Source organism: Eublepharis macularius, chromosome 2 (genome assembly GCF_028583425.1).
Source record: "Eublepharis macularius isolate TG4126 chromosome 2, MPM_Emac_v1.0, whole genome shotgun sequence".
NCBI classification, from domain to species: domain Eukaryota; kingdom Metazoa; phylum Chordata; class Lepidosauria; order Squamata; family Eublepharidae; genus Eublepharis; species Eublepharis macularius.
This window is the reverse complement of record NC_072791.1, coordinates 162,847,610-162,862,725: the sequence shown is the minus strand read 5'-3', so window position 1 is coordinate 162,862,725 and position 15,116 is coordinate 162,847,610. Positions and strand designations below refer to the sequence as shown.

The following is a 15,116-nucleotide window of genomic DNA, read 5'->3' as shown; positions in this document are numbered from 1 at the left end:
GAGTGGACGAGAGCCCTGTCTACACTTTCAGGCTCCTCTTGAGGCAGGTGCCCCCGATCATGGGGGGGGGGTCTTTCTGCCCTGTGCACCCGTCCCCTGCAGGGCAGAGGAGTAGCACTGGCAGCTGGCGATGGCAAACGCAGCCTGGCCTGTGGACTAGCTACACCTTTCCCTGCCACTCATGGCACTGTCAACTGTAGGTACCCTGCAACTGGTGGATTTTGACAGTGTTGCCAGGACAACTAGGGAGCATTCTCTTCTGGCCATGCCTTGCCAGGCTTGTCCACTGGCATGGCTCTACCACGGAAGTCTTAGTAAGTGGGCAAGTGGCACTGAAGTTATGTGGGCACAAAGCCCACCAGCCTCAGGATTGCACTGAAAATCTCAAAGTTCCAAAAGACTCACCTAGCTGCTTAGCCTTCTTTTTTAACTTGAACTTTCTCATGCAGATTTCTAGTTTTCAAATAACTGAATGTCAAGTCAATTCATGAAAGCTTCATAAGCAATGGCAATTTGATATTGAATACACTCAACTCACAGAGTTTTCCTGACAATTCTATATGAATGACCAGATTAAGCAAATACATTCAGAAAGAAACGATTCTCGAGAAATACTCATGGAGGCAAACATTACTCTAGAAGACGCTTTATGTGTTAAGTAATAGCTCAGTCCTACCTGGCTTCTTCAGGCTTAAGATTTGCTGTAATAAATTTTAAAAAGAAATCAGTTACACAGTATCAAGAATTCTGCATTGTTTAGAGTGAACCACAGCCACAACACACTGTAAAACAGCTAGAGCTGAGAGAGACCATGTAACTTGTGGGATTCTATGCTGTGCAACTTTCCAGCTTTCACAGGAACTGCCACTAGAAGGGACAAGTTGATAAGGAAAGAAAAGAATGAATCTGCATAGTCTCCCTGTTAACACTATTGTTATTCTTTGCACCAGGATCTGTTATTCTTTGGCCAGGATCTGAACTATGAGTTCACAAGGGCTTCAGATCTGTTTTACCTTAACCATCGGCCCTGTATGCCATGCAGCACTCTGCTTTTGAAACTTCCTCCAGTTTTGAAGGCAGTTTGAGATATGACATGGGAGCTGGATGTTGAAAGAATAGAAATAAAACATTTCTACTGGGTTAGCATAAGCTCAAGAAACTCTATGGAACCTGGACATTGTCTACAAGCATAGCAACATTGTTAAATAGTGAAATGAAGTTACCTTTCATTTGTAGTGTCCTCCTTGAATATCGTTTGCTAGGCCTTCTTTCAAAAGATGCTGATCTTCTGGCTTTGTTGGTTTTTGTTGTTTGGTACTCTGTTTTCCCACTAGATTGAAGCAAAGAACACAGCAAAGGGATGAATAAATTCTTGATGATGGTCAAACTGGCAGCCCATCTGGAAACATACAATTCTGCCAATGCTTCTAAATCCTTGGTTCTTATCAGATCATTATTATTTTGTTAAAGCCAATCATTTACCTTCTAGAATTTATCAACAGACAATATTTACACATGCTTTGCCATCTATAACTTACTTCCAAGATCCATATTTTCAAATGATCACATGAATATTTGTTGAAGCACGAACTGAAAGAGCCAGCAGAGGGATATTCAAGGATGAGGGAGTATTTACAAGAGCTTTACAAGCTTTTCAGTAATTATAGCTACGCATCTGCTTTTCTTTTTAAAAAAATGTTAAGATAAATTTGCCATCATACAAAAAACGATACATGGGAAATGTACGGCTATGTCAGAGATAGCTCAGAGAGATGCCTTGGTAGGGACGCGGACTGAATGCTTAAGCTGTTGAGAACTACCTGCTGATGTAGGTATGTGCCTACTAGCAAGTTTCTACACTGGTAAACATACCAAGGAAATTAGTAATGCTTTGTTTCAGATAGATTTAATCTCTTTGCTCAGCTATGCTTGTTTAAAAATTCCTCTGCTACCGTTCCCTACTGTATCTATTTCTCTGAATACTTTCACTATTATACTTTGCTCAGTGAATGTCCAAGCTGTTGATAATATTATATTGTCACTTGCACTGTTGTAATCTGCCTCTGATTTGAGCAAGAAAGGCAGACTATAAATAAATAAATATAACTGCTGAATACATGCAGCTCCTGTTTTTATGACTAAGAAAGGGTATTCTAAATAATGAAAAGAAGCTGGACTATTTTTAAAGCACTAACTGCATTCTAAGAGCTAAATATTTCCCCCCAACTAATGAAGTGGATACAATTAAGTTCTAGGGAGCCTTCCTCCAACTTAAGTGGCTTTTCTGACAATGAAAGAGCCACTTAAGTTGGAAGAAGATTCCTTATGCTGGAAAAGTTTCAAACATTGTATTGTCGAAGGCTTTCACGGCCGGAGAACGATGGTTGTTGTGGGTTTTCCGGGCTGTATTGCCGTGGTCTTGGCATTGTTTCAAACATTGCTCAGTGGAGTGGTAGGACAGGGAAGGATCCACATCAGTGAATACTTTATCAATAACACATCTAACAGATACTTTCTGCACTTATTCAAGGCTGGTTCAGAGTTTTCATTGACCTATCATCATGATGGAAACATAACCTCCTAAAATAGTGCTTATTGTAGGTTTAATTGTATATGGCCAAAGGCCATCACAATACAAAGTTAAGAACAGTAAAAATAGAAATCTATCTTACAAGCATAAAATACCATTATTAAAATAATAAAAATAAAATACAATTAAAATGGGACCTTAATAAATACCAGATAGTTATGAAAAAGTTAGGTTTCTGAGGAAACAATCTTGGCCCTATCTTTTTTGCAGCTAAGGCAAACAGGGATACTCAGCTAGTGACAAATGAATCGCTATCAGATGATAAAAAAACTAATTTGTCAATATCAGAGGTAAAGTTACGCCCAACTAACAAGTTAGCAAGAAATTTAGCTCGAACCTCTGTATACATGGGACAAAATAAAGTATAATGTAGAAGATCCTCAGGAACTGAGGCACCGCATATGCAGAGATGGAGAGCCATTGGGGTTTGATGATATCTTCCTGTAAGTAAAGCTGTCGGCATTGTTTGAAAGCGCAGGGAGGTAAATGATTTTCTGAGATTTTGGGACCCTAAAATAGTGCATTAAAGGTACTTATGCACAAAAGGGGGAGGAGGAATGAAGCTGGAAAGACATGATCTTGTGGCATGCTGCCGCTTGCCATACATACAGATAAAACGGAAATTACTGATACATGGTTAAGTTTTTTCTCCATAATAATAAGATACAGAAACTTATTTTTGCAAGCCATGGGGTAGTCTACAAGGAGTTCAACAAGCCTGAACACAACAAGAACTAGGGAGCTATTGCCCATATTTACAGATTCTTATGACTAGCTTAACCACTACATTAAACGCCTTTCCGTGTGGCATAAGGGATCTGGAGTGACAGTCATGACTATACATTAAAAAACAGGTCAGACAAGGAGACCTTGAATAAGGGAGAGACTGCTTACCTGTATCTGAACCGTGACCCCAGCCGAATGAAGCTTGATCGACTAGAACCTTTTTGGACAGGTCCTCGGAGGCGGAAAAAGGCATGATGCTCAACTGCACACTTCCACAAGTGTTTGCAGGCTTTGGGGTGATCCAGCCTAAAGACAAAGGTATGTTCTTGCTCCTTACCCTTCAAAGACAGCACATATAGGAACATTATGGCATAAAAGGTATGCAAACACTAATTTCACAGATGCAGACAAAAACTACATTCATTTTTAGAGGAAAAATATTTTCTCTTTAATTTGTGCTAGCCGCAACCCAAGAGCTAAGATTTACCAAATGTTATAATGCTCAGTATCTACTATTTAAGAACTATGTTTCTTCCTGTCTCGTTGGTGTACAATAAACCAGAGATAAAATATAAACAGTAGATCACTGTTTGATTGCTGATTTGTGATGAGGATGAACAAATGGTACTTTTGATTATAATGCTTGCTGAACAACAGTAGTTACTATAAAGACAAAGATACCCAGGTTCAAAAACAAAAACAAAAAAGTCAAGGCACAGCTTCAATCATATGCACTACTCTGCTGGCCTGATAAAGATCTGCCTGTTTCTTCTATACACCAGATGGCCAATCTGTATTACTTAAATGTTCTCATATTAGTGATTAAGAGGCTTCTATTAGAGAAAAAGCAATCTTGGAGAATGTAGTTAAATGCTTTCTAGTACTCTGCCAGTACAACTATCACCACAATATTGGCCTACATCTTTATAATTGTAAACACAGTAATTAAATGTGGACAGAAGGCACACCTGAGTGTTCATGCATGTTAGAGACAAAGTATTAGTGTACTCTCCAAATAGCTTGGCATTACCAGGAGATTCTAGTTATATTCCAATGACTAGTGTTCATGAATGAAAAAGATACTTTGGATTTAAAAAAAAATATTAAGGATACTTGGAGCAGCAGTGTTTGAAGAACTGCCTCCTAGGCTGTTTTCCTGGTCTCCACCAAATCATGTCAAAAATTTGCCATGTTTACTTTTACAATTGGTTTAATTTTATTCAAGAAGCAAATGCAGCTTGTGGTGTGGAATGCATCTTCCACCACTAAGCAAGTCTGGAGGGTAAGAGAAAAGTGGTGCCCATATCAATGGGAGGCACTGACAGACCTGCCACAGCTACAGCTCCATGCAGGAACAGAGCTTCTGAGTGGCTAGTGGAAGTCAATACAAACACGGGGCAATGTCACTTGTCAGCACTGGGTTCGACTAGCCATTGAGATGCTAGGTATTTGCATAGTGCTGCAGCCATGGCCCAGGCAACCCTGTCGCCATCACCTCCCACTGCTTGCAAGTAAGGGGGCCACCCTCCTCCTCCCCCTTCAGTGCTGTATAGTGGTGGAGGCTGGGATATTTTCTGTACTTTGTATTTCTGGCATCTCTTTAATGAATGCAAATATTTTGCAACTGCTCTACTTGCCTGGATTTACTTATGGTAACTGTTCTTTGGCCTCCAATGCAACATAACGTAATTCACAAGAGAAAAATACAGAACAACTTGAACACAATCTCTGTGGCAGAGGTGTCCATTTTGGCCACCCAACTCTCCTCCTGTTACATTTCATTTTCATTCGTACAGCCTATCAATTAAGAAGCCTTTGCTGTAATCATCTTTCAAGTACCACAGAAGTTTAGGCTGCCATTCAAGCAGGACTGCGTGCACAACGCATCATCAATATATTCCATACACAAAACATTCATGCACAAAAAGTGTTCATATTTTAAAGATGTGTGCCTGAGATGGAACAGAACAAGAAAGCTACAGGCAGCAGAAATAGGGTCTAGTACTCTGTGGAATGACAAGGAGTTGTTTATATGAATGCTTCACTAAGAATAAAAATATTTAATCAATACCCTCCTCAAAATTTAATCAATAGCCTCCACCAAACTTGATTCAATTCTGTCCATAGATTTTTAAACAATTCCTTGGAAGAATGTAACATTAAATTTTACCCCCAAATGCCAAATATTGTGTGTATCTGATTCTAGATTCTGTACCTCTGTATAACACACACACGCATGCACAGACAGACCCAGTTACAAAATAGTTTACAGTCATTATAAAACATGGATTTTTTCTACCTGTTCATCATCTTCAACCACCACTAGAGTTAATTTGTTTTTTTTGAAGTCCAGCCTGGTTATCTTTGGCCTGTGGAGTGGGAAAGAAAAATCCAGAACCAATCATCTCTCTTAACCATAACATACCTTACCATAAATTGCACTTGCTATATTGTTCTAACAAACGAAGGTAGCACATGCTATTTTGAGGTGCAATTACAAGTTAGCTACAGTATATTGTAAAACACAGATGGATAAATCAATAGTCTCAACTTATGAAGGTAAGTATTTTAATTTTCTGTGTTTGCAAATGTTTACGTTTGATTGAACTATACCATTTTTTAGGTATTTCTAGATGTTTAAACTAGTCTGGCACTTTGAGGAAAAGCTCAAGGAAACGAATGCCCATACCATCCTGATCACTCTAGTACTTCATGTTAATCCCAATATAATACAAATGATGATATCCAACCAAATATACACTCTAACAATATAGTCACTAGTTATGTAAAAGACTTAAACCAAAGATATATGGTCGGTCACTTGTAAGAACTATGCCTCTTCCCACAAAGGACAGTGACGCTCTTGGTGGAAAAGGCATATATCAGAGACTACCAGTGTTGAGTAATCTTTGCTTGGATTTCACATGGTTTAGGTGTCCTTATTAAAAGCTAGACTGTAAACTCAAAAATAATTACGAAAAATCCATCTTACCAGAAGAACAAGCCAATCTTGGTTTCTCCTTCAAATACAAGAACTCCTGTGGGTGTTAGTCCAAGGCTATAATCATTACCATCTCTTGCCTAATTGACAGCAATTAACATATTAAGTTAGAATATCCCCATAGGTCTGAATTCATGCTGGTACATATTACTTTGGCTTAACTATATTGCCATTTATTGCCAAGACTTAGCACTTTAATCCTGCTATAGCATTAATATGCTAGTTAGCCAAGACCTGCTACTATGCATATACGTATCTCAAACAAACTCTGCTACTGTGCATATCCTCTGTTCTAGCGAACAGAGTAGACTGTTCTCCCTCTACTCTGTTCTCCCTCCTGCCTAAAAGTAAGAGTAATAGTAGTTTTTATGAAGTGTTTTTTTTATTTTGAATTTATACTGTTTATGATAGATTGAATCTAGCCCTTTCCGCCTATGCAAATGGAAAGCACTTTCACCTGGCCAAACAAACACATGAAAACATGAAGCTTTCCTCATACTGAATCAGATTACTGGTCTATCAAGATCAGTACTGTCTACAGAGACCAGCAGCAGCTTTCCATGATCCCATCATCCACTATTTGGTCCTTTTAAATGGAATGATGGGGATTGCATCTGGGGGACCTTCTGCATGCCAAACAGGTGTCATATAGCCTGGACTCCATGAGTTCTGTGAATTCCCTTCTACTTCTGCAGCCCTCTACATGCGCATACAACACCATTCCCAAGGATCACACAGCACTCAGGTATGATTTGGAATGGAACACAGGAACTGCAGCAGGCAAAGGGAAGTGGAAGAGTCTGTTCCACAAGCAGAATCTCTAGATCTCATATGATATACTATTGGTTGCTCTGTGGGCTCAGTTTTGAAAGAATAGTTTATAACAATGCACAATATAGCAACAAAACAAATTTTTCTTATAATTATTCTCAAAGGAAAGCTTCTAACTTTGACTTCTGTGCTTAACTGAGTTGTCACCCCAAGTCCTAGTCATATCTGTTGGAAGAAATTTTTTATTAATTTCACTGGAATTTGCCTTCAAGTAATGTAATGTGAAATTTCAGTTTATTTTCATCTTCAAACCTTTCAAATAGAGTCAGAAAATTCCTTTTGTACTGAACACACTGCTGTGAATTCCCTTTGTCTGATATAGCAGCCAAGCACAGAAGCAGTAGACTTCAGATGTAATCCTAAGCAGAGTTAGACTTTTCTAAGTCCGCTGAAGTCAGTGGGCTTAGAAAAATGCAACTCTGCTTAGGATTGTACTGCAAATCATGGAAGTTGCCCTTCCATGCCAGTTTGGGGTAGTGGCTAAGAGCACGGGACTCTAATCTGGAGAGCGGGGTTCGATTCCCCACTCCTCCACTTGAAGACAGCTGAGTGACCTTCGGCTAGTCACAGCTCTCTGGAGCTCTCTCAGCCCCACCCACCTCACAGGGTGTTTTGTTGTGGGGATAATAATGGCATACTTTGTAAACCACTCTAAGTGGGCATTAAGTTGTCCTGAAGGGCGGTATATAAATCAAATGTTGTTATTATTATTTGTAGGCTGTATAAGAAACCAATCCCACACATTCATGCATACAGCTTGCAGGCTTATTTTCTTTCCCTTTTGTTTTATGTAATTAGGATTATTGCTACACTAAAAATATAGTAATTCCCCCCAAATCTGGTCTTCAGATAGACACTTACCTTAACTATATGCATGTCTACACCATACATTTCCAGCCATTTCGCTTTGTTCAAATAATTTGTTTCTGCCTGAGCTGGTGATTGTCCCCTGAATTAAGTTACAAAACAAAAAAGTCACTAATGTTATGATGAAAAACTAACATGGAATGAGAGAAACCAAGAGAAAAATCTTTATGGGTCTGCAGAAGCAACAAACCAATGCTGTTTTCCCCACTCAGTTTTACTTGTGCCGCATGAATGAATGAAAAGGTTCAGACCCTTTCCCTTGAAATGCCAGGCTGAGAAAGCATTTCATTATGAAATTAATAAGCGGAAATAAGAGGTATGTGATCCGGGTTTGGGAACTGGGTAAAAAAGCCAGATTTTTGCCTATTTGGCTAAATCTGGCTTTTCCACATCAAACTAGAGAATCCCAGATTTGATTCGGGACACTGAAAAATCCAGGTTAACCCAGGAAATACAGCTTCAGCCTCTTGCCTTTCCCTAGCATGTTTCTGCCTGAGATCCAGCTTTAATTTTTTTTCCTGCCATAGGAAAAAATAATGGCCGAATAAGTCTGGTATTCACTAATCTTGCCAAATTGGATTAGAAAATCTTACCCAGATTTCAGGGAAGCCAGGTTTTTTTTGTTTCCCAGAAACCCAGATCACCCAGATTTTTTGGGTGCATATCCCTATGTGAAACCTTAAAGGGTTTGCCATTCACAGATGCCAGGACTGTAGGTGCCTAGATGGCACACGCTGCTGTCCAGACAACTTAACATCCGATCTTAGATATAGTGGAAGTTTCTGCAAGTTGACCAGGACTGGGAAAAGGCAGCCTACACATACTCAAGCTATTCTCCACTCAGTCTCAAAGCTTAGGAAGACGATCCAAGTTCTCTTGTATTTTGGATTCCTCAGGCCCACATTAGTTTCTGAAACCAAGACCAGTCAATGGTGAAAGCTTTGATAAAATTAAAGCAAATTAAAGCAAACCCAACTGCTACTATCAACTGCTACTACTTGCCAGAGAATATTTCCTCTGTGTTATTGCTGTTGTTTCAACTCATGGTTACACATTTTTACCACTGTGTTTCCTTGGACTAGGACAAACTGTAGAACACAGAGATCACTTTTTCCAAGAACAGCAATATCTATACTACCAAGTCAAAGGATAACTGGAAGCAATTCAGATTTTTTTTTCACATCATGATTTGGGTATTTGTTACCTGTATTCTTTCCACTTCTCAAAGATGGCTGCTTCCATCTCTTCAGTCTGGTTAGGCATAAATCTGAACTCTGACACTATGTCTGGGATGTGCTCAGCAGGGTCATAGTCACCAAGTTCAGCTGCAAGGAGAAATATTTCAAGCAGAATTCCAGAAAGGGAAGCATTTTCTAATTAGCTTGTCTGGAAAGGGCAGAACCCAAAGTGCCTACAATAATACAATATTTCATTTCAGATTTCTAGATACTGAATTTTTTCCAACAGTTATTTTATTACACTAAAGAACATCCACACACCTGATATCAAGTAACTTCAAAATTAAATCTTTATTAGATATGTAGCAAGATACTGAGCCCTACAAAATGGCCTGCACATTAGGAATTAAGCATCACATTAATGGTGGATTTGCATGCCAGAATGAGCCTTCACATATCCAGCATAAACTTCTTGCTATTGTCTATAAAAATGCTCCCTATTCATTGCTGTTTTCCAAATTTGCTTATTCTCTCCTACTTCATTTACCTCGCCCTCAGTGACATCATTATGTAGTAAAATCTGATTGCTTACATAATGTACTGACATCATCCTGTTCACTGATTAGCTGGGATCATCCATGTGATTAAGGTGGGAAGTGCTCTGCTTCCCCCACTCTGCTTTTGACCTCAGTGACACCATCATACATCAGAAGTAGGCATACCAGGCTATTGGGCTCAACAAGGCAGGTCTTCCAGCTGCACTAATGCAAAGGATTGGGTGTGTGGGGGAGCTTGAAAAATTGATGGCTCTGAGAAAATCAGTCAGAGCTCCTTTTTGCTCCACCGCCAGAAAGTACTAGCAGCTTTGTCTTTGTGGTGCGGTACTGTGCAGGTGTGGGAGATTGCTGTTTGTGAAGTGTTTGCTGCCTCTCTAAGAAGCAGAAGTCAATGCTGGCATTGACCCCTTTAGATGGAGTAAACTCTGTAGCCAGCACAACTCATATTGCCCCCCGCCCCACATCAAGATATTAACATCTTCACATGTATTATTTATTTACTTCATTTATATCTCACCTTACTCCCCAATGGGGACCCAAAGTGGCTTATATTGTTCTGCTTGCCTCAATTTTATCGTAAGAACAACCCTGTGAGATTAGATCGGGCTAAAAACGTGTCATTAGCCCAAGACATTGTGAAACACATTGTTTCATTCAGCAGTTTACTAGAAAAAAAGGTTGTCTACCCTCTTCACATAGCCAAATCTGAACAACAGCCTAGGCATGATTTATACCTATGCTCCTCCCCCTGCATGTATTTGGAATCTACAGTCTTCCATTACATCTGAAATATGACTGCACTCAGACATCAAAGAAAGATGTGCGTTTGTGACAGGCAGAAATCTGGCTTATTGCCATGTCATATATGTGCTTTCATTCTTCTCTTCTCCCCTTGTATGCAGGAAAGTGAAAGCTTCTACTTTCAGAAGACTTCAAGTTGCTCATAGTGAGCGGGGAAGAATTTAAAAAACCCTCCAATTTGCCTTGATATTTGTATCTGGATGTCAATACTTGGGGGTGAAGGCTTCAGAAATCAAGATGATTTCTATTGTTCTCCACATGCAAAAAAAGGAAGGAGGGAGTACATAAACTTTACAACAAATCAGTTTTGTAGAAAGATTTGGCTTCCACTTCAAAGTAGCAATGCAAACCAGGATCAAATGCTGCTTTCAAATCCAGTTTAGGAAGGGAATGAAAATCAGTTTTCACTTCAGAGGAAGCAGCAATAAGCAGAAGGGGCAGGGAAATCAATAGCAATCAGCATTTTAAAAAGCTGTTTTGGTGGACTTTTTAATAAAACCTTTTTAACTCCAATTCAGCTAAATTGTTATTTTCAGCCAGAAAATCACTAGAAGAATATTCAGGACAAGTTCCTTCACACAACAAGCAAAGAAAACATTTTGCAATTAAACTGGTTCACATATTCAGCAGCAAGCTATCAAATGTTGTTATATTTATTGTGGCCCATTTCTGAAAACACTTGCATACTGTTTTGAAGTCTTGCCAACTCTGTGAAAACCAATCATCTTGCAAGAGCTTGAAAGGAAGAATATGTACTGCTAACAGCATAAATGACACAATTTTTTTCTGAATAGTTATTTGGTCTCCTGTCACATTTTGCTAGATACCTTATACATACCTACACATCCACAAATGAAAGAACTTAGGAGGATTTCATACCATAAGAGGAGGATTTCTTGGGAAACGAAATGCCTTGCTGAATACAAAAATAATTCAACTTTGCATGTCTTGTGCCCTGAATATCAATTTGCTTATAATAAAAACTTCTAAGTAGGATTTTCATGAACTTTTCAATCTGACACAAAGGAAGTTTCTAATCTGTAACTTACTTCCACAATGCTGCCTGCCTAATTTAGATGATTGCTCTTGAAACGAGCTTATGTTCCAATTGGTTTAAACAACATCTACACAGCTAGATAGCAAGTCTGAAGCCTGGAGAAAAGCATTTGCTGTTGCCCATATTTGTATGAAGAATCTATGGCTGAATCAAATGTCTTGGTTAAATGTTATGGCAAGAGAATTATTAATACTTTTCTGAATCCCAGGTTTGAAGATTGGGATCTTTCCATCTCATCACTTCCCCAAAGATGGAAACCCCTATACAATTAGGATCCACTAATGGCTTGAATCTTATCTAGAATTTGTGCAGGTGTGTGTGTGGGGGGGGGGGGGGAATTCCCTCCTCTCATGGCAGCCCAAAATATTTCTTGAAACGCTGCTCCTGGGTGAAAGGGGATTCCTAGGAATAGTGGGGAGGGGGGAGAATCAGAGGTATCCCATGGGAGAAGGAAATCAGTGAAAATTGACCGCTTGCACCTTTGGAGATACTAGCCAGGATCAAAGCCAATGTCTATGCCGATGTTTTTCTTTACCATCTGCATTTTACATCCCATCTTACTTTTAACCTCCATTAGAGAGCCAGTTTCGTATAGTGGCTAAGAGTGCCGGGACTCTAATCTGGAGAACCGGGTTTGATACCCCACTCATCCATTTGAAGCCAGCTGAGTGACCTTGGGTCAGTCACAGCTCTTCCAGAGCTCTCTCAGCCCCACCCACCTCACAGGGTGTTTGTTGTGGGGATAATAATAACATACTTTGTAAACCGTTCTGAGTGGGTTTTAAGTTGTCCTGAAGGCGGTATATAAATCAAATGTTATTATTATTATTGTTATTAGTAGCCCTGCAGGAAAGCCAAACAAGGTTATTTCTCTCTCCCCATCTGTCTGCCTCCTAATGCGTGAGACTTCTTAATTTGCATCTGAATAAGTGAGCTCTAACACATGAAGACTTGTGCTGGAATACATTTTGTTACTTTTAAGTGCCACTCGACTCCACTTTTATTTTATTGCTACATATTAACATGGCTACCCATCTAGAATCACTTTCCCTAGAGGACAAGACATACCATTTGGAGAAACCCCGAGTGTCACATTGCCTCTCCCATCCTATCTAAAGCAGGGATTTGTTTCTTGTAACCTACTTCCCACTCTAAGCGTAATCTAATTTAAATTTACACATAACATTTTGAATCAGAAAATAATCTAAGCCCAGGATTGACTTGGTAATAGCAAATTAACTAAGAACATGGTGGTTAGAACCAGATATGGCCAAAGATCATTAGCATTTGGCTGGGGATGAACATGAAACAGATCTTTAGGGTGCAAAAGAAATAATAGTATGCAGAAGGAGCACAAGCACTGTAATTTACCAGAATCCCTGGTGATTATGCCCCAGAACTTACTGAATGAATCAGCTGTGTCTTACAGCTTTACTATAGATTGAGAAATGTGTATAGCCTGTGAATCTGCAACAGCAAAGTCCTTTCTTGATACATTTTGATACAACAGGGTTACCTATATCCACTCTCCATCCATCTTGCCATAAAAGCAAGGTGACAAATCATATCTCTGTTTTAGAAACATGCCCCAGACACTGACAATTTTAAGACATGTGGATTTCATGGAAAATGAATGACTCTTGTTGAAACAGTAACCTTTGCTTATTTTAACATCCATGAGATTTTTTGTATTCACTATTAACATACTAAGCGAAATGTAGCTCTAAAGGAAATAGTTACAGGCCACCTGATTGTGAGAGTCTTGATGACACTGGCTGATCCTTGCTTCCTCTGCCATTAACACTTTTACCTGTAAGGCTCCTTGAAAAACACTGATCATACTCACATAGTAGTGCCAGAGGAAGCAAGTGCTGTGGCAAAGAAAAACTGGAAGAGGAACTATGTCAAAGGATCCGAGCTGGAAAGCTAAAGACTTCTTCATCTAGCATCCCTTTGAAAAAAAAGGTGTTTAATGCCTAGGGAAAATATCAGGTTCCCTTCGTTCTTAAGGAAACTGTTGTCCATAAACGTGAGTTTTAGTTGTTTTCCACATGCACAGTTACACGGGGTTTTCTGGATAATCAATCCACAAAGATCAGGTCTGCTTTGGACCTATGTATTTGAGGGAGTTGAACCAAAGTGGTGTCTGTTTATTTTTCCTGCACAAAAAAAATGTCCTATTTCTGCTGTGGACTTTCTGGGGAACATGTCAGTTTCATCAGCTGATGGGCTGAGGAAACTTGTAAGGGTTTTTTGGGGGTTTTTTAAGGCATCAAGGTTGCAACTTGTTTGAATTTTTTTTTAAAGAATGGACTAAAAAGTACAGGAAGCAGAGAGGGAAACTATAAAACATCAAGTGGGATTCATAACTCAGTTACTGTGTTAGCCATATTGCAGCGCCCCACCCCCACCAGCTGCAAGGAAAAACCTGGACTGATTGCTGTTCAACCAATCAGAACACAGGGAGATAAAGGGGAGGGAGAAAGGCAGGGCCAAGGCTCACACTGAAGAAAGCATTCTGAATTTCAAAAAAGCTATGGTTTGACTTTATGGTTGAGGAAAAAAACTGGAGTATATGCATAGGAAGAAAAGCTGCAGAAAAGACAGGGAAAGAAATTCTGCAGCAAATGCAACCTTTCTCCATGCAGAATGCAAAGAAGTCTGAGAAGCAATTTGGAGAACGAATCAGGGTATTTTGACCATGTGTGCAGAACTCTTGAGAGAAACTGATGCAGTATGGGGCCAGAACCAATGAAAAAGTCCTGTGCAGAAAAGACTCCAGCCTAGCAACATTTAAGATTCAGATCAAACTCTACATAGCCCATCATCAGAGAACTAGAGAAAAGGTAGAAATACTTTTACTTTTTATTTTATTGTATTATATTTTATTGCATATTATATTTATATGTTTTCTTTACATTTTATTATATTTTATTGTCTTCAGCTACCTGTGTCCTCAGCTACCTGTGTTTTTGATGCTTCTCAGCTCTGTATATTTGTAATGCAATGTGGTTGTTTTAAATACTCCTGACTGGTACATAAGTAAGCTCAAAATCAACTTTCAAGTTTAAACATTTTGTAATGGCTAATCTAAAAAGACTATAGAGATTAATGGGAGCACCACAGATTGTCAGAGTGAAGTCAGAGATTTCTCCAATGACCTAAATATCACACAAACCCCTTCACAGGCAACCCCTACTTAGGAGAAGGGTAATAAAGAAAAAACAGGTGGCAGCTGATAACACTGAAATTTCAGTATACCAGAACATGCAAAACACTGAGTAAAAGATGCTGCTCCAGTCTTCTTACACAAGCAATTCTATGACACCTGCAAATTAGGACAACTTAATTAGATGGCTGCAATACATTGTATATGGGGCTGTGTTATGACCCCTTTCTTTCTCCTGGGTAGATTTGGTCTTTAAGCCTTTTATTCTTGCCCCCTCTTGGTAGATTGCTGCCACCAGGAATTAAATTCCAGAATAACTTAAATTTCTCCTTTTAGTAA

General features: G+C 39.2%; 1 protein-coding gene across 1 annotated transcript in view; it reads right to left on the bottom strand.

The window, feature by feature from the left end:
• Nucleotides 1-15,116, bottom strand: part of EPB41L5 (erythrocyte membrane protein band 4.1 like 5) — a 103,800-nt gene that overhangs the window by 51,937 nt on the left and 36,747 nt on the right. The window contains exons 8-14 of the mRNA XM_054972993.1: nucleotides 9,220-9,340; nucleotides 8,010-8,097; nucleotides 6,309-6,397; nucleotides 5,616-5,685; nucleotides 3,485-3,654; nucleotides 1,224-1,330; nucleotides 677-701 (exon numbers count right to left, since the gene is read on the bottom strand). Coding sequence (XP_054828968.1) covers nucleotides 677-701; nucleotides 1,224-1,330; nucleotides 3,485-3,654; nucleotides 5,616-5,685; nucleotides 6,309-6,397; nucleotides 8,010-8,097; nucleotides 9,220-9,340 — 670 coding nt within the window. The remainder of the gene's footprint in view (nucleotides 1-676; nucleotides 702-1,223; nucleotides 1,331-3,484; nucleotides 3,655-5,615; nucleotides 5,686-6,308; nucleotides 6,398-8,009; nucleotides 8,098-9,219; nucleotides 9,341-15,116) is intronic.